Source organism: Plutella xylostella, chromosome 7 (genome assembly GCF_932276165.1).
Source record: "Plutella xylostella chromosome 7, ilPluXylo3.1, whole genome shotgun sequence".
In the NCBI taxonomy this organism is placed as follows: domain Eukaryota; kingdom Metazoa; phylum Arthropoda; class Insecta; order Lepidoptera; family Plutellidae; genus Plutella; species Plutella xylostella.
This window is the reverse complement of record NC_063987.1, coordinates 831,615-851,589: the sequence shown is the minus strand read 5'-3', so window position 1 is coordinate 851,589 and position 19,975 is coordinate 831,615. Positions and strand designations below refer to the sequence as shown.

The window sequence follows — 19,975 nt, the reverse complement described above, 5'->3', positions numbered from 1 at the left end:
GGCTGGTAGAAAATGCTTTTAGCATTAAGTCCACCTTTGGTGCACTTACCTATATCTCATATTTGTGCAATAAAGTATTAGATAAATAAATAAAAGCCAGAAACTACGCTACCCCAGACACATTAAACTCAAACACCCCTCTTTTTTGTCGGGGGTTAAAAAATCGTTTTCAGCAGACGACATATTTGAAAGTCACTTCTTATTTCTATACAGAGTGTCGCAAAAGTGTTATAGCCATAGTAATAAAGTCACGTGTTTAAAATTTCTATGGAGAAGTACCTATAATTTTTGTAAATTGCTAAGATGCACAGACCTATATGACTAGATTCCGAAATGCCTTTAATCAATAAGAACCAAGCGTGCCGAAATTTGTATAGGAATTAGTATTTATTTATTCATTTATTTATTATTTATTGGAGAATCAACAGCATGTTCTTACTTATAATAACTTAAAATAGCTATTTAATATATTATTAGACATGCCATTAACAGATTCCAACAGATAGAAACAAAGTTACAGTAAAAACAGGTGAAAAACTAAGCTAGTTACAGACTAACAGCGGCAAGTATTTTTGACACTGGTTATGACATCTGGCCGGAGGTAAATGTATGAACCTAAAGTTGATTATATATGATCATCCTTTTGACACGCGCAGTACGTAAACTTGGGGAATCTAGTGTCATATACGTCTGTGCTAAGTAGCTGTGTAAGATAACTGACCACTTTACTCTGCACGGTGACCTGCAGCACGCTGGGCAGCACCTTGCACCAGAAGTCCAGGAGTAGGCACACCGTCGTGTTGTACGCCTCGCTGTTCGGAGTAGACGCCCGCGCGATCTGGGGATATAAAGGATTTTATTGTTTGTAGTAAATACGGGCAGTTGCTTTGTAATTTGTGGGATAGGGTGGCGTTTTGGATGAGCTATTTACAAAGAAACCACATACATAAAGACTCAAACTAGCTTGCTTGCTTCCATGGCATCAGTCGGTAGACTTCAGTTTCACTACACAGGATCTACATCTTGAGTTATGATCGTGCTCGTATCGAAGATAGATGTCGCTACACGTGGTATCCCAAACTCTTACGTATATATCAGCAACCAGTAGTGGTTGGACGAGAAAGGCTGAGTATTATGGCGCTTTTTGGGAAAAAGCCTTTGCATAGCAGTAGACGACCACGGGCTGATGATAATAATGATGATGATAGCACTGACCTGCTCCAGGTAGATGGTCCACAGCTGGCACAGTATGAAGGCGTGGAACAGGGCGTTCATACGTTGCGGTGCCGGCTTAGTCTGTTCCACGTAGGAAGACATTATTGTCTGTAACATAATATTATATTTATTTTTAATTGTTTATTTTAAAAAATACTCAATGAAGTAGTAGAAGTTATTTGACCAAAAAACGAAGGTTCTCCTAGTCATACTGACCCACTTTCATTATGAGACCCTGAAATCGCGAAAAAAAAAACAGCTGTTCCATACATTTTGGTAGAGTAGGTATTGAACCTACAGGATTGGCCCCATAATGAAAGTTGGTCATTATGAGTAGGAGAACACGTGGTGTAAATATTGTGCGCGTCTTCAAAATCACTCTGTATAACAACAGCGTGTCACCTGTATGTGGTCGGTGACGTGGCACGTGGCGTCCTGCAGTGACGAGGCGTACGCGAGTCACGCACTCCGCTACTGTATAATACATATATGACGGCACCACAGCTCAGGCGGTAGTGAAGCTGCCTCCGAATTCCGGTTCGATTCCCGCCAAGGGCAAAAATTCGTGTGATAAACAATTGTGTTTGCCTTGTGTCTGGTTATCGTTTATCTATTTCATATGTATCTATCTATGTATTTGTGTAGATATATCAACGGTCCAACAATCACAGGTTCTGCCTAGCTTGGGGTCGGATGGCCGTGTGTGAGATGTCCCCACATATTTATTATTCACCTATTTTTATTTATTATTTATTTAAGCAAACATAAAATACATTTAGGTTACAAATGAATAGTGCGTCAGAAACCTCGACTGAAATACAATACATACATATAGTGCTACAATCAATAGGTAGGTAAGGTCAACCGGGGCCATTGCGCCATAATACTTTGACTTTCATATTCATTTGATCATAAAAACAGACTATACGCCCTATTAAGCTATAACTTGTGATACATATACCTGTATGTGGTCGGTGACGTGGCACGTGGCGTCCTGCGGGATGGGCTGCTGCACGCCGCCGCCGACGCAGTTGCAGAGCGCGCCCATCACCAGCCACGAGATGAGTCGCACGCGAGTCACGCACTCCGACACTTCGCGGGAACTGCGGGGGGGAAATATAGATGAATAAACATTATATCGACGGTAGAATGGGGTAGTCGTTAGTGACCCTGACTGCTATGCCGAAGGTCCTTGGTTCCATTCCCGGCTGGGGCAGATATTTTAATAAACGTTCTTGTTTCTCCAAAGAAGTTAGCCTAGCTTTTCGAAAATGGCACCGCAACTTTCTCTTTCGAAACTACGTTTTAGGCACGAATTACACAGAAAAGGCGTAAGGCGAAGGCGCGGTGCAGCGCTTACCTACATTTTGTATTGAAATGTTTTGAAGCGGCAAGATGCCTGCGCCGCGCCTTCCCCTTATGCCTTTTCTGTGTAATTCGTGCCTAAGATTAGCAAGAGTAAGCTCTCAATTCTCAGCCCTGCTGTATAAGGTATTTAGGTGGAGAATATGATAAGAATCAGAGGGGTCCGTAGTCGAGCTAGCTTCAGTGATCGTAACTGATTACTTCGGTAGCAGTCGTTATATAATCCTAGTCAGAGGCCTTCGGGCACCTTGGAAACATCTGACAGTCGGGTTGCCCACTTACCCGACAACTCTCTCAGCACAAGCTTGCTAGTGTTGGGGTCCATCAACCCGCATTAGGCCAGCGTGGTAGACTAGGCCTAAACCCTTACTTCATTGGAAGGAGACCCGTGCCCCATGTGTCGTGATGATGAAGAGGTATCACTAAGGACTTTAATTAGATATAGGACTCACGGCGCGGGCCCCTGGCTCAGCCAGGGCGGGTGCCTGGGCCCCTGCTTCCCCCGCTGCTCCAGGCTCAGCTCCTGGGCCACATACTGTGCTAGACCCCCCTTCACGTGCGCGCCCAGCGTGTCCTCGTTCAGGCAGATTAGGTTGCGGTTCACGATGGACTTGGAGACGGAGCCCTGGAATGGAGAAAAGTGAATGATGATGAGCGATGTAGTTACGCTGAAGCTAGGGATATGTCAAGGTTGAAGCGCTGTCTTTTTGTGAAATCTGACATAGCATAGTAAGCTGTAGTAACCACGTAATTTATGCAGAAATAAACTTGTGGGGCTCTTGGTGGGGCAATTGGAATGTGTCTGAATAGAGCGACGCCACAGGCGCACTATGCGGCTAATCCGCTATTTGTGTATTGCAGCACGGACGCACTTCAGAAGGCACATATGACGGCAGTTTTTTCCAAATTACTTTATATATTACTAATTTACAACTGTTTTTCTTTCTATAAAAGACACATAAGCATTTTCTCTCTATTTCCTCAAGACCCATCACGTCCCCACTCCAGGGGCACGGGTCTCCTTCCAATGAAGGAAAGGTTTTAGGCCTTCTATTTCCCCTTACCTTAATCTTGTTAGTAGTGTGCGGGTCAGTCAGCAGCTCTATGCAGTCGTGTAGATGTGCCCTCATGCAGTCGCCCGCGCCGCCCTCGCCGCAGCCAGCCTGCTATTGGTCCGTTGGAGGAATGAGGTATCTAAGAGCGATGCCATTGGTCCGCGCTTTGCTGCTAAGCCGCCTATTTGTGTATTGTAAAACGGACGCACTTTAGAGCGCTCTGAGTCCAATATAGCCGCAATTTTGGCCAAATTTCGTTATGTATTCCTAATTTAAGACACACATGCCGTTATTAGTCTATTACAGCGCGGATGCACTATAGAGCGCTCTAAAAGCAATATGCGCTCATAGCCGCCATTTTGGCCAAATTATCGAATTCATGTTTTTCTTTCTATATTTAGATTTTCTCCATGTTTCTCTCACCTTAATCTTGTTAGTAGTGTGCGGGTCGGTCAGCAGCTCTATGCAGTCGTGTAGATGTGCCCTCATGCAGTCGCCCGCGCCGCCCTCGCCCTCGCTCGTGAGCCAGCCGCGGCCCAGGGCGGGCGGGAGGAGGAGGGTGCAGCCGTGACCTGGGGATAGAGATAAAGAGTCATTTATTTGACATAGAGGCACGTCGCTTATATCATTAACTGCCAGTTTCAATAATCTATTTATTAATAGCTGACAGTTACTATCATACGATTTTGACACAAAAAAAGTTACATTTTGTCAAATCTCTGCAATATAAGAATAAGGGCCACTTGCACCAACATATTAAATGTAGATTTATAAATTTTATATGGACTGACGTTTCTTAAATCGAGATTTGACACTAAATCTAGATTTAATATGTTTCTGCAAGTGGCCCTAAATAAATAAATGTTAGTGTCTAGGATCGTGAGCGTTATGAGCGGGCGGTACAAAAGTCACTTGTATTTATTTTATAGTAGCTGTTACACGCTACACACGCTACGCAGGTTTGATTCTCCTTTAACAAATCCCATGGGAATTCCGGAATATAAAGTAGACTATATTCTAATCTTGTGTGCAACTCAGACTAGTCAATGAAGCATATTTGTAATGTAGGTATTGAACCTTTTACTGAACAATTGACACTAACCTTGCAACACAAACTGCAGTAGAACAAAGAAGTTTTCATCGGGGATGGTAGTTTTAGTTCGCAGAGCTTGCATCAACTCGTACACCAGTACCCTGAAGATTAAAAAACAAATATTTTCAGGAATAAGTTTTGCTCAATGGGAGCTAACGCGTGTGAATTTGCCGCTAGGGGCGCTGGTGTTGACTGAGGCCAAGTGACATTTTATTTTTCATATAATTTGTTTGGCGGGCTTCGTGATAAATTATATTTTCGTTCATTTCCCTGTTGAAAAGTGATCTCTTTTCGCGAAATTATCGCAAATATGGATTATTTGTCGATGAATGTGCACGCTTTGAAAGCTGAATTAAGGAAAAGAGGCGCATAAATAAGCGGTCTCAAAGAGCAGCTAATTCAGAGGTTAGTTTGTTTACTGTTTACAAACTTATTTTTTACGAAATGTATGCTTGTTTGCTTTGGTAACAGCTATGTTTTTTCTTTTTACAGACACCAAGACTATGACCGTAACAGTAACTTGGTTGGAAACGTAGAGGACAGCATCATACAACAAAATGATAGTGTATACTGTTGAGTGGCCTTCAGAAACTTTGTATAGCAGTGTGAACACTAAAAATTAAACTCCAGATCTAGATATTGTCACCAATGAGTAACTACTTTGGAATTTATGTACAGTGAATAAAAACATCGTGATAAAACCTGCATATCTAGATTTTCGAACCCACCAACCTGCAGAGGACCAGCGTGGTAGGAAATGGTCCAAGCTTAGGAGTGGAGTTTAGACCTTAAGGCGATATGCACAAAGGCTTCATTCGAGTGAGCCAGGTGCAGGTACTGACACCCCCACAAATAATATAATACTTAGTATACTATACTACCATTATTTAGTTTCAACTAACAACTCAACCAGCATTCATTGTGTGGATTACTAATGTGTTATATTTTAGTCTGTCAGTGTGTTTAACCTTTCCTATGCCGAGCAGCCGCGCACACATGTAACCGCCGTCTGCCGGCGCTTTTTGACAGTAGAGCGCGCCCGCGCGGGAATCACATTTATATGAATATTTGGGTATTATTGTTTGGTACTCAATAATGTATCGATTGTAATTTATTGTCAGATAGCTAATGAACGTGTTACAATGAATTTTATTGGTTATAATAGTTTTATTTGATTTCTATAGGTCATTGATTACAGATTTTTACTTGAAACTGCACCTATCACAGAAAAATACCTCTATTTCAATATAGTTTTAGTTTCAATCCAGGTTTTTTTATACTTATTACTTGAAGAGATTATATAGCTATCAACTGATATCAATAAAGTATAAACTCTAGAGGAAATAGATTCATAATTTATATTTTGAAAACTGACTATAATTAGCTTTATTTCAAAAGACTCCATTTTCTGTACATGTGCATGTGTGCGTGACAGGAGCTTGCTCCAGTGCGCCGTGTGCCAGAGCTGTCCCAAATCAAGGGTGTTCACTTTTGATGAAATAAAACATGAATGATAATATTTTTATAATGTTTCGTAATTTAGCATTCTAAATTATAAAAACTTAAACGTAAGTTACTTACTGAATCATATTTACTTATTTGTTAATCTACTTTCAACAAATATGATACTATAAACATATACATATATGAATACATATATTTATTTATATAAATAGGACAGGTGATCACCCTCTCAGACTCATCTACACATCGATATCATTCTATAGAGCCTAAACTTCACGTTCACTAGAGCGATGATCCTAAAAAATAAAACACGCTGTATAACAACCCAACGCACTTCGTGTACATACACGAGCGGCAGCCATTTTGTTTGCGTATGTGTGTGTGTGAATTTTGGATGCACCTTGATAAATATTGATTTTCTCTAATATTTTGGCTATTTATTGAATAATCCGATATAAATACGTATTATCAATAAAATTATCTGTATAAATGAAATGAATTATTTATTGATGTTTTTACATAACAGTCTAGAAATCAGTTTACAAAGTTACGCACCCTTCAGGCAATAATCCGGTACAATTTTAGATCGATAAAAACTCGATTTTTTGTATTTTTTTATACTATTGATTTATCACTATACCTTCAAAATTGAATAAATAACAAGAAAACATAGTATTTACCTACCTTTTGACGTTTTTTCGATACGAAATCACTATTTTATTACCAACAGTCACGAGTACACGGACTGTTCAAGGTACCAAAATTTGAATTTCGCGCTACTAGTAAACAAGTGAAGTTTTTGACTCAATGAATGTTGTCGATGGTTGTTTCATTCATATAGAATAGATTCCAGGTGATTTCATACTCTATTTCATGGTATTAATAACTAAAATCACAAAAATCGCGATGAAGTGCTCTTGGGACAGATCTGTCACTAGGCAGACAAGGGGGGTTGGGACAGATCTGGCACACGGCATTCTAGAGGTTAAACGGAAAGTGTAAATTAAAGTTAAATCAGTGTGTATAATTATTTTATTTTATTGTATTTATTAAATGCCTAATCCTTATTTACATTATGTTCTTTCGCTTATAAGATTCAAGATTTTAAAACTTGAGTTCGCGCCAATTTGTTAAAGTCGCCTTTGATAAGTTTGACAGCTATGGTACCTCTTGACCTCAGTCGACAGTGGCGCCAACTGGTGAGCAAAAAAACGGTAGTCCCCATTATGGCTTCATAAATATCTATACACTTTTTTATCTTGTGATAACCAAACTACAGAAACACACACTGTATTACAATGTATGATTCTTGAATTTTTACATCGAATTGAATGTAGACATCAAAATTAATTATGGAGTCGACTGTATCATCATTTCAACCACTGTGTATTTGTTTAGAAATCTTTTAGTTTACCGTATCTCTTATGTCACTTATGCCAATAGGCCAGCATCTATAAAGCACGATACCATACAAGGCTACGCGCATCATTCAAATACGTATCTCTCTCACTATCTCCCCTCTCCCTCTCTCACCTGCACACCAGCAGCTTCTCTCTCTCTCTCTCTCTCTCACCTGCACACCAGCAGCTTCTCTCTCTCTCTCCCTTTCTCTCACCTGCACACCAGCAGCTTGTCCCTGTCTCGCGCGAAGGTTCGCACGCACAGGGACGACAGCTCGGTTATGACTGACAGCTTGATCACGAAGTTCTGGATGCCGTACGAGAGCAGCTTGGATATCGGCTCCAGGATACTCTGTGGATAGGTTGAAGAAGTTTAATTTTATAGACTAAGGGCTGATTTTTCATTAGTCAGATAAAAGTTATCTGGGGAATAAGTATGATGCTGTCGCGTCAAAATGTCTGTATAAGACAGTGACAGCAACAATTTTATTCCTTAGAACACTTATCAGACTATTGAAAAATGAGCCCTAAATGAAGAGTAAAGTTCATATAACTAGTTCTAGTACTAGTTCATCTAGTTCAGTCAAGTTCAGTATACCTACGTATAGTAAATTCGTATAATTGTCCTCAATTTAGAACCCACAATAACGGATAATTTTCTGTTGCCTTGCATTGATTGTCTCTACAATGATGTCGATTCTGAAGGCAGAAATTCTAAATTTAGAGCTGTCAAAACCTTAATTTCTTTGTTTAAAATTCGACTCTATGATTGTTTCCGTAAATGTCATTTTACGCTAGCAATTTTTTTAGTTTGTCAGCGTTAAAATTAGAATTTCTGCCTTCAGAATCAACATCAATGGCCCTATAAAAACATGACGTAATAGCTTTTTAGTTTTTATAAGTTAAAATAACATTCTTTAAGGCTTTGTCAAACAGGACGCGATAGGTACTTGCGCGCGTCAGAGCGCTAAATTGACACCGCACTGTGACGCAAGCGTTGCCGACTACTAGCAATTGAGCTCTGTTTGACGGTATTTTACCATAGTAGTACGACAGATCTTAGCGTCATAGCGCGGCGTCAAGTTAGCGCTCTGACACACGCTATTAACGCGTTCTGTTTGACGAAGCCTTACGTGAGCAATCCGACTGTCCGATGTTTTGAAGCTATCCGAAGGCCTCTGACTTGCCAAATTATTACCATTAACGACTGCTACCAAAACAGCAACACTTTGAATGGCACATCATACCTTGCACTGCGCAGCACCCGGTATCCTCAACGCAGCAGCAGCGACCCGCAGCAGCGGCAGCACCGAACGCGGGCAGTTGTGACTAAGCGGTGACTACTCCACCCTGGACCGATCTCTAACAAAGAGTGCTGTGGCTCCCACAGGCGACCGTGGCGCCATAGACTCCGTCCAACGCTTCAAGTGGCGGTTGCATTCTAATCTAGCTGCCTCGACGCCGACATATAAGTACAATCTAAGTTTAAATTAGATTCTTTAGAAGCCCTGTCTAGACACACATTAGCTGACACACGATACCTTGCACTGCGCCGCGCCGGGTATCCTCAGCGCGGCAGCGGCCACGCGCAGCAGCGGCAGCACGTCGTCCAGCGCCGGCAGCTGCAGCACAGCGGCGCGCAGCAGCTGCTCCAGCGCCTGCAGCAGCGCCGCGCACGCCGACAGCGGCCCCAGGGCCTCGGGGGCCAGGCATTCCAGGTACATCGAGATGTTGGACGAGACTATTAGGAGGATCTGTTGGGGGTTAAGGCGTTAATTAACTTTAACTTTGACTTTGACTTTGACTTTCACTTTGACTTCGACTCTGACTTTGACTCTGACTATGCCTTGGACTTTGACTTTGGTTTTAACTTTGGTTTTGATATTTGACTTTGACTTCAACTTCGGCTTCAGAGTAAAGTCAAAGTAGGAGGTGATGGACTCACGTCAGTGGGCAGTGTCTTCTTGGAGTTGAGGTGCTCCACCACCAGCTGCAGGGGTCCGCACGGGTACAACTCGTTGAAGTCCACAAACGCTTGGGCGATGCTCTTGAAGAAGATCAGGCGTTGTTTCTCTGGAAGATAATGATTGGATGTTAATGTTTTAGTAGGCATGTGCGGCTTTGAATATGAATATAGCAGCCCTTTATAGCTGCTTTAGCAGGTACGGCGTTAAGCATTATTGGTCTATTGCGGCAAAGAATCCACTCCTAATCTCTAATCATCCAATAATCCAATCATTATTTAGTCAATAAATGCGAAATGCCTAGATGGCTATTCCAGTCCCTGCCGCACGGGTCCGTTATCGATGTAAATAAACATCACTTTATCGCTATTATTGATATTGTATAGCGCTGTGATTGGTAGAACTTGCATTACAGGAGTTTATAGACGTGGATAACGGATCTATACCGCGGGGACAGGCTAATAATAAACAAACCTTTAGTCCTCTGCGTAAAAAGCTGCAGAAACACATTATTGCTGGCCAGCTGATGCAGCACACATCTCAGGAACTGATGGGCCACTGCGACCGCACTGCCTGGGAGGCGAGTTGTGCTCTCGCTCTGCCATAGGTAGTTGCCCATTTGCACGATTCTGTGAGAGAGGGATGGCTGTATGAGTGGAAGGTTGGCTGTATGTGAATATATAAGGGACTGATGAGCCACAGCGACCGAGAGAGAGCTATACACGAGCTATATGAGTGGGAGGTTAGATGCTGTTATACAGGGTGTTGCAAAAAGGGTATACTAAGCCGAAACCAGTATGTGCAGCATGTTATATCTAAGCCCGAAACTGAAAAAAGAATTTCAAAATTCGCGAAAAAAAATATTCATTTTCCATAGAAGCTTAGTTGGTCACGTGACATTTTACTATGGAGAGCTCATGTTCCATGATGCAAATCTGGTGATTTTTTATGTTTGGCGGCGGCGGCGGCGGCGGCGGGCGAGCGGTGCACGAAGCACGCCACCACTATCACGCACACTCTGTAGTCGGTCAGCCCGCGTGGTCCGGACTGTACCTGCTGACGTTGTGCAGGATGGGCGGCAGCAGCGGCGCGGCGGCGGCGGGCGAGCGGTGCACGAAGCACGCCACCACTATCACGCACACTCTGCAGTCGGTCAGCCCGCGTGGTCCGGACTGTACCTGCTGACGTTGTGCAGGATGGGCGGCAGCAGCGGCGCGGCGGCGGCGGGCGAGCGGTGCACGAAGCACGCAACTACTATCACGCATAGTCCGAGTTCCGAGTCGCTGTATTGTTCGGCCGCTTGGCCGCATTCCGCACCTAAGGGCACAAATCACGATAATAAGTTACTAACGTGACTAAGGGTGGATGTTGGAGGGATTATTCAGGGTGTTGAAAACATATTACAGCAATACAGAAGGTGTTATTTATGGTAGGAATGGTAACCTGCCGCCATAGAACAACGCGGACTCGGGTGTACCCTCGGGAAGCGTCATAGCGATCTTTCTTGATACAAAAAAGTCTGCCAATTTTGCGGGGGGAAATTTTACCGTTTACCATGATTATGTCTCATGGGACATATCATTATGAGTTTTAATTCCCAGCAATAAGGGTTACGTGAAGTGACATTTAATAATGAACACAGTGTCTTCATTTTTCTTGCCAATGGATGTAACAATTATCGATAAGTGTTATCGATGAATTCGAGAACATGGGTTAGAAATACTAATTTCAAATTAATAAGGTATAGTTAAATTTAATTAGGAATGATTAATAAACGAAGTCACCCGCTTTCCGCTGTACATTTATACTCACGTGATAGGTCGGGAGCCGTATCGCCGTTTTTGAATGAGTACAATGCACTGAAGTTGTTGAGTAAGTGGGCAACCCGACGGTCAGATGCTTTCAAGCCGCCAGCAACCGGGACCCACGGCTTAACGTCCCGTCCGAAGCACGGAAGCGTCCAGAAAAGAACCATTTGAAATCGGTAACTCATGCTGTACCTACCAATGGCTGACCGTGTCAGTTGTTGCTTAACCTCAATGAATAGTTACGATTACTGAAGCCAATTCGACTACGGACGCTTCCCAACTATGACCTTTTTTGTCGATTAATACATATCTACATACCGGTACATCACTATTGCATTGTTTTGACATTGGTTGCTAGGAAACAGCTAATAACAATAAACCATGACCAAAACTGTGATCAAATCCGGAATCCGGATATTCTATGAATTGTAGCTGCCATTTTAGTATGTAAACAAATCATTTTCTATGAAACGAACGCTTTGCCAACTAGATTGAGTCTAGCATAGAGAAAAGAACACTACGTTTTAAGAGATGGGAGTACAAGGGAAAAAAAAGAAAAAAATACTTGTATTATTTTTTTTTATTCACGCGTACTAACAGAGGGTACCAACAAAACAAAAATTATGACGTACAAAACTGCCAACTTAGCCCCGCTGAAATAGTGATGTGCTTCTTATGGATATTTTTTATCGATAACTAGTAAAAAAAAAAGTGCGAGTGTATCTGTATGTATTACTTTAATTTCAGTTTTACACAATAGGATTTCAGTGTTACACAATGACACCAACGTTAAGTCTCGGTTCAACGTTATGTTATGTTCCTATTTGAACACAAAAATATAATCCATAAAATAAACCGATTTTCGAGATTTTCGAAACGAGATTTTCCGTTGACGTAAGTGCTGTAATGATATAATGATGAAATAAAATAAAAGTGGAAAAATATAATTATATTTATTTATTATAAAATAAAGTGTCTGCAGTAAGTCCCACACATGGAATTGTTTTTTTTTTTTCAATTGTGTTCTTAAAATGTTGTGGTAGAAAATGATTGCCACAAATTCGTTTAAGTTGATGTAGTTTTTCAATAGGCACATAAACCAGATCCTCCTTACCGGTCATCTTAACCCACTGTTTACATCTGCAAACAACATTTTTATAATTATTATTAAACAATTAAATATTATTTAAGTAGGTATAATAAAAGTCACTGGTAATTTTTGTATGGAGATCCGAATTTGATTTTCGCTAATTTCCAAAACTAGTAGACAAAAGTTGTTCTGATTGATGAGCTGTGCGTACTAATGATAAATAAAAATATCGATATCGATAAAAAAAACATTCATGCACTATTGTTGGTTGTGCTGACCCTCCAGTTATTTTATTAGACTTTAACTTTTTTATACATATAAATAATCTAAATCCTATGCTTTAGCCTTTAATTGTAGCTTACCTTTCCTCATCCAGTGGAAATTTGGCCATGAAAATTCTCTTTTGGCCATCTATACGACCGGCTTGCGGCTCTTAACACATATTTCACAAGTTTTATAAAACATAATTATTATCAATAATATCAAGCAACACTAATAGTTAGGTACCTCCACACAAACACTGCACTTATCCACAGTAATAATAATATATAAATAACTGTTAAATCTTAATTTATTTATGATTTAAAATTATTTTTCAAACTAAACGATTGACTGACTGACACTGACAGATGACAAAAGCGAAAGATGTCTATGATAGCGTAAAAAGTACTCTGTGAGCGGTGGTCGCCATTATTTTTCGTACGCGTTCCATATTTATTTTTTTCCAGACTGTCTTTCGCCAGACTGGAGTCTAGTGAAAATTGAGACTGCAAGTAGTTTTTATAAATCGGTGGGCCTTTTTGGCCTACCACCCCGCCAGAGGGGAACGTCTGCCTATTTCGTCTCCATACCATTCATACTCAATGCCTGCCGCACAACGTTATTGATAAGAGTATGGTGGAAAAAGCAACCAGATACGTATGGGGACTGATGCATAGTTAAAATAGTTATACACGCATTCAGTGGTGATTGGTGAAGCTTTAAATTATTCTTATTTATCAATAGATGGTCTTACTATAATTCTACGGATGTACTGCAATATTTTCGACTAAATTTTAGACGAAAAACCCCGTTGCGGAATTGTTCCAGTTAGGGTCATAATTAGGTATGTCTACAACTGATAGCGACTTTGGCTTGGCAACTGGTTTCACAAGTTTGCCATCACTGCCGGGGTCGGTTCTACTATGTGTACAACTCACAGCGGTAGCACATGTTGGTGGTGGGCGCGGGCTGCGGCGCGGCGTGGGCGGCGCGGCGCCCAGCACTCCTGGGGCGGCTCTGGAAGTGTATACAGGGTGCTACTATGTGTACAACTCACAGCGGTAGCACATGTTGGTGGTGGGCGCGGGCTGCGGGGCGGCGTGGGCGGCGCGGCGCCCGGCGCGCGTGCTGTCCTCCCACCAGCCGCCGCCCAGCACGCCCGGGGTGGGCTCTGGAAGGGGTGTACAGAGTGTTATAGTTAGATGGGATTATAGGGGATAGTTTAGAATTATAACAGAGAAAGATAAGCTCTGAGGTACTGTGGGGTCTCGATTTTAAAATTATCACAAGCCAATTGCTCACTGCTGGATAATTTTCCTGAAGCTCCACTAAATTCTGCTTACCCTTGCTTAATCTTAGTTAGCATTCTGCTCCCTAAAGGAAACATAAACGTAACGTGTACCGACCGCCTTTTACCTTGCTGTAAACTAGGCTTTCGCGACATTTAAGCCTCATGCAGGTTTACTGGTAGACAATGCTTTTAAAATTAATTCCAACTGATTGTAATAATTTAATTTTAAATAACAATTTAAATAAAAAGTTTACCATTGACGGCGTCCGGCGGTTGTTTGGCGGCCGCGGCGGGCGGGTCAATCTCTAAGTCCGGTGGGGACCCTAGTTGTGCTGCTTGACGGGCCAAACGACGTGGAGATGTGCCTCGGGACCTGGTCATATGAAGTTTTATTATTTTTAAAAAAGCCTATATAAAGCAAGATTTCTACATGCCCCAAGCTACACTGATTAAATAAATGTACCTAAAAGCACTCTCGATTCTCGATCAACCTACAAAAACCAAGAAGTAAATAGGCTTAAGCGGGCCATTCACAAAAACACACCTTTTTTATTTTCGTACAAAAGTTGGCAAATTGCAAGATGATTGAGAATACATTCAACTCACATACTGTAAACAGTTTAGCCACTTCAAATATTTATAAAATGACAATAGTGCAGAATTAGTATACATTACCCTATTTTAGGTGGTTCGGAGGCCAGTTTGCTGGCGAGGTCGTGCGGGCGCGCGGCGGCCTCGGATTCAGAGCGGCTGTCCGTGTCCGTCTTGTCTGTTGACTCATCTGTGAAATATACAATACATAGTTAATTCATTATTATACAGGGTGTTCAATAAGTGGTATAGTATTAGTAAGCCGAAATACTCAGGCGGTCATCTTCAGCCTATTTTTGCAGCTGATTACTCAAGAATTCAATTATTATATCCTTTAGAATTAAGAATTTGGCCGAGTACCGGTGTATGGATGACGCTTCTTTCCAGCTGGACGATTGTAGGCTCTTAGCGTGTTGGTGGCAAACACTAGATCTGGTTAAAGTTTGTCACTGCGGTGAAAGTATTAACCAGTCAAATTAACGTAGTTTAGTGATCAGGGTGCGTCAAATGTATAATATGTCATGTATTAAAAACAAGACGATACGTCACTCGAAGAGGCTTCATTCGGGTTGGCTGATGTTGATGATTACACTGTTTATCTCTATAATGATGTAGTGTGGACCGACAACTTTAGGCTGGTTGCCGGTAGTGGCTTGATGAGGACGGCCGAGGACCGAGTGTGGCGCTCCTTGGGAGAGGCCTATGTCCAGCAGTGGATGATTATTGGCTGATGATGTAGTAGTTACCTGGCGGTAGACTCAGTGCCTCCCTGACTCGGTCGACGAGTGCGTTGAACACGGGGTACTGCTCCATGTTGGGCTTCGGACCGATCGGCAGCAGTCTGCGACACAAACAATCGAATAGAATGAATCAATGAATCGAATCGATCAATTTAAATATCTATTTCGCTGGGATTGCGAAGGTATATTCTGCATAAGCGATATCACTGACATAGATACTTAGATATACAGACCTGATATAGCAAGGTCGAGAACAGTGATGTGACGGGGACTGTTCGGGGGAGGCCTATTTTCATTTTATAAAAAAAAAAAACACGCACTCACGCCTTGTACTAATGTAGTCCCTTGCGGGATGGCCAGAGTGTCATGTTAGTCCCAATGTAATAGGGGGGGGCGGGCCTATTGCCATTTTACGGGCACATCCAAGACCCGAGAACAGATATCTGTGTTTAAACAAATATCTGCCCCAGCCGGGAATCGAACCCGGGACCATCGGCTCAGTAGTCAGGGTCACTAACCACTACCCCATTCGGTCGTTTCACCTTTGTCAATGTAAGGACAACTGACCTCTCAGTGGGCGGTATGTTGAACGGCTCGGCAAGGTGAGGTGTCCTATTACTGGCGGGTTCCTTCCACCAGGATACCTCCATCTTGGATAGGGGAGACTCGGGCGACGCGTAGGCTACTCCGGTCAGGGCTCCCACTGAAATAAATGGTGGTTTTAGATGTAGTTATCTTGGGTTGTAGAGGAAAAGTTGGTGGTAATGGAGGTTATTGTGACTGCCCTGCCTATAACAATGCAATTTAATGACACACTCAACAGAAAAGGATGTAGTTTCATACATTTTATCGCTTTGCCTGGTGGTCACTACTGGTCAACCTGGGCTACCCAGCTATTTCATGGGCTTTTCATATCTCCGCGTTGACAAATCCTTGTGTTTCTTGTGTTGCTAATAAGAAGAGCATTTTGTATAAACAACAAAACCTCGCTTTGTTACAGTGAGGCCCCATTAGTACATTGCATCATCGCTGCCATATATTTTCATGACCATTCTTTTGGGACGAAGCGCCGCACGCACCGATGGGCCCTCATCCTTATTATTCACAAACAGTACCTGGGCTCTTGATGTGGCGGTGCGGCGGCGACTTGGCGCGCGGCCAGTGCGCGAAGTGCCCGTCGCTGTCGGGAGACGTACCACTGCCCACTGGAACACCCTGTATGACAGTACCTGGGCTCTTGATGTGGCGGTGCGGCGGCGACTTGGCGCGCGGCCAGTGCGCGAAGTGCCCGTCGCTGTCGGGAGACGTACCACTGCCCACTGGAACACCCTGTATGACAGTACCTGGGCTCTTGATGTGGCGGTGCGGCGGCGACTTGGCGCGCGGCCAGTGCGCGAAGTGCCCGTCGCTGTCGGGAGACGTACCACTGCCCACTGGAACACCCTGTATGACAGTACCTGGGCTCTTGATGTGGCGGTGCGGCGGCGACTTGGCGCGCGGCCAGTGCGCGAAGTGCCCGTCGCTGTCGGGAGACGTACCACTGCCCACTGGAACACCCTGTATGACAGTACCTGGGCTCTTGATGTGGCGGTGCGGCGGCGACTTGGCGCGCGGCCAGTGCGCGAAGTGCCCGTCGCTGTCGGGAGACGTACCACTGCCCACTGGAACACCCTGTATGACAGTACCTGGGCTCTTGATGTGGCGGTGCGGCGGCGACTTGGCGCGCGGCCAGTGCGCGAAGTGCCCGTCGCCGTTGGACGACGGCGCCGTGTCGGGCGACGTGCTGCTGCCCACTGGAATATCAAGGAAAAACGAAATTTTATTTATTTCTATCATAAGGCTTAAATTATAATTACAGACTTACCTATTTCGATAGCAAGCTTAATTTAATTTTTTACAATAACAAAGCAAATAAAAGTTACAATATATAAATAAAATAAAAATTGAACCGTATGTTGATAGATTAAACATTTATTAACGTTTACAACACACAACATACTCACACTAATAAAAATATGCTGAGCCCTTTACAGCAATAATGAGGATTATGAACAGTATGGTATACATTTTATGCTGTGGTAGTGGGCTCGGACTTTAGGACACAGCATGAAGCTAAAGTTAGACCGCAAAACGCGAATAAAAATATAGCTTCTTATTAGCATGCAAAACTCTAGAGCTGAGACATACTGGGATGTATAGCCTGCTAAATTTTAATGTTCTTCAATATTGCAGACGGCATCATTAGGCTTGCCTTTTCCGTTTGGGAGTAATTTGGAGCTGTTGACACTGGAACTTTTTCATTGCTCGTGAGTGTATTTAGTAAATAAAGGGCCAGCTGAAAACCATCGCTGTGGCCTTATTGTCCACAGTACATGCTGAGCTGGTGCCTTTTTGACGCTCTAGACAGCAACTTCTCTTTGTTTTGTTTGTTTAAATTTTCTGTATTTTGTTATTGTGTTATATTTTTTGTATCTTTCTGTCTTTCTTAAAAATTACCGATGATCCGCTTCTGCTTGCTGGGCCCGCGGGGCGCGGCGTGCAGCTGCTCGGGCCACATCTCCACCGACTGACTGCTCATCGGGGTCGATTTGCTGAAAATATACCAATAGAATCATTTTTTATCAGGCACTCAAGTGTATATTTATTCCCATAAACATCTAGAAGCCAGTCATATAATAACGTTTCGGCTAACTACTGCACTCCTACTGTTATACTGTGGAATCACGTAACTTGACCAAAAAGGGTTACACAATATTGTCAATAAAATCTCTGGAGTGAAAATAGTGAATGGTTCCCTACACGCCACGTAGCATTTATTCGTGTGTCTGATGTTGACTGAAAGATACAATCCATTTAAAACTCAGATACATAATGGTAAATGACTTTGAAATATTTGGTTCAAATTCTAGTACACTTACAGGTTAGAAGAGTCGCTGCCAATAGACACAGAAGAGCTAGTAGACAGCTGCGGCGCGCGTGCCGCCCCCGCCTGCGACGCGGAGAAGTAGCCGTCACCCTGGATAACACAAATAAATTTTACTTTTATATATTTAATTTGTTTTCGCGTCGGAATTCCGGTATATAAAGCAGCCTATGTGATAATGCAGGATGGTCAGTTTACTTGTTGCCAAATTTAATAAAAATTGGTCTAGTCGTTCTCTTATACTTAAAACTTTCACATTTATAAAATTCGATGGAAATCGCATCACAAGTCCGAGGAAGTCAGCATAAGAGATCATTGATGCTTTGAGTTTGGTTGTAGTTTATGTACCTAAATTATGAGTATCTATCTACTCGTATGCATTTTTGTAGATACGAGTATGTCAATCAGGCACCCATATTACAGGCTCTGTCTAGTGAGTGAGATGCCCTAAAATATAAGTGAGAGATGTCCACACATATTAGAGGTATTATTTATTTATATGACATATAAATTTATAACTTACGAGCTTATTGAGTGGCGGGTTGGGCGTGTGCGCCGGGGTCTCCATTTTAGGAGGTTCCTCGTAGTGAGACGGCTCGTCGAATGAACCCTGGTGATAAAACAAGTTTATTGTATTCACAGTATATTAAATAATCGAAAATGAAATTGTATAAATCCTACAATTTCAGAGATTGAGAGTTGGCGGTAATTCCATTTCCACATTACACATTTCTGTTACGTAATATGGTTACTGTGGACACACTAGCGATACTTCAGAAGACGGATGTATACCTACTCACTATACAATAAAATATAGGCAAGATTCCTATGACGTTTTATTGATGGATGCTTATGCCTGGTGTCATAGACCTACTACATATACATGTATGGATTTGACAGCTGTCTTATAGGGGTCGTGCTATATTTTACAATGTACAATTTGGAAGAGCCTTAAAGACGGCTCTGTAGGAAACAGACAGATCTCTCTCCACGTGTTATCGTACTCGTCCCGCGCCCCGTGCTAGGCGTGTGGTTAGTTACCGGTTGCGTGGCGTGCGCGGTGGTGTCGGACTTGTCGGAGGTCTCGGGGATGGCGATGAGCGAGCTCTCTGAGGACTCCTGGTCCACGCTCCACTGCTGGAAGCGGTGGTCCCTGCAGGACAATAATATAGGTCACATTTTAAAACATATTCATCATATATCATGATTATGTGTTACATATTTATTTATATTCGGAAAACTATCGGCTGTTTTACCTAACAATGCAGTAAGATATTTAAGAAAATTGTAAATAAGAGATCTTATAAAGTTTTTACTGATAGCAACATGATACTTGAAAAATTCGCTGTCTTCTTCAAATTATAATATAGTAAAAACATTGTATAAATGTTAAACGGTGTTTGAACAAATGAATTTCGTTAAGTCCCAAACTAATTCTACACATGTCCACTATACCTACCTACGTGTTTCAGCTGTAAATAATGAAATCAAGTTCAAAGCCATTAAAAATAAGACCCGAACGCGAAATTAAAAAGTTTGTTTTAAAATACACTAGATTATTTAAAATTTTGTTGTCCTCTCCGCTCCGTCAGTCTTCAGTGACGGCCACTGACGGCTGGGACAGATCTGTACCCGTATCATGAAAATTCGAGCTAACGAATAGAATCGAATGCGAGTGCGACTATTGTCAACTTGACAGCACTTTCGAACACTTT

The 19,975-nt window shown here is 42.4% G+C and overlaps 1 protein-coding gene and 1 long non-coding RNA gene across 2 annotated transcripts in view; both read right to left on the bottom strand.

Moving 5' to 3' along the window:
• The window catches only part of LOC105385038 (protein unc-79 homolog), a 76,497-nt gene that overhangs the window by 2,545 nt on the left and 53,977 nt on the right, over window positions 1–19,975 (bottom strand). The window contains exons 38-58 of the mRNA XM_048622271.1: window positions 19,302–19,413; window positions 18,784–18,870; window positions 18,256–18,353; window positions 17,834–17,928; window positions 16,453–17,130; window positions 15,905–16,040; window positions 15,344–15,438; window positions 14,682–14,787; window positions 14,261–14,379; window positions 13,773–13,886; window positions 10,735–10,873; window positions 10,031–10,185; window positions 9,538–9,665; window positions 9,134–9,346; window positions 7,808–7,944; window positions 4,738–4,829; window positions 4,059–4,207; window positions 3,033–3,205; window positions 2,177–2,318; window positions 1,216–1,323; window positions 722–838 (exon numbers count right to left, since the gene is read on the bottom strand). Coding sequence (XP_048478228.1) covers window positions 722–838; window positions 1,216–1,323; window positions 2,177–2,318; window positions 3,033–3,205; window positions 4,059–4,207; window positions 4,738–4,829; window positions 7,808–7,944; window positions 9,134–9,346; window positions 9,538–9,665; window positions 10,031–10,185; window positions 10,735–10,873; window positions 13,773–13,886; window positions 14,261–14,379; window positions 14,682–14,787; window positions 15,344–15,438; window positions 15,905–16,040; window positions 16,453–17,130; window positions 17,834–17,928; window positions 18,256–18,353; window positions 18,784–18,870; window positions 19,302–19,413 — 3,193 coding nt within the window. The remainder of the gene's footprint in view (window positions 1–721; window positions 839–1,215; window positions 1,324–2,176; window positions 2,319–3,032; window positions 3,206–4,058; window positions 4,208–4,737; window positions 4,830–7,807; window positions 7,945–9,133; window positions 9,347–9,537; window positions 9,666–10,030; window positions 10,186–10,734; window positions 10,874–13,772; window positions 13,887–14,260; window positions 14,380–14,681; window positions 14,788–15,343; window positions 15,439–15,904; window positions 16,041–16,452; window positions 17,131–17,833; window positions 17,929–18,255; window positions 18,354–18,783; window positions 18,871–19,301; window positions 19,414–19,975) is intronic.
• Window positions 12,301–13,119, bottom strand: LOC125488710. Its single transcript, XR_007266431.1, has 2 exons — window positions 12,817–13,119; window positions 12,301–12,504 (listed from the first exon to the last, which is right to left on the bottom strand). It is a non-coding gene; the product is annotated as an uncharacterized LOC125488710 (long non-coding RNA).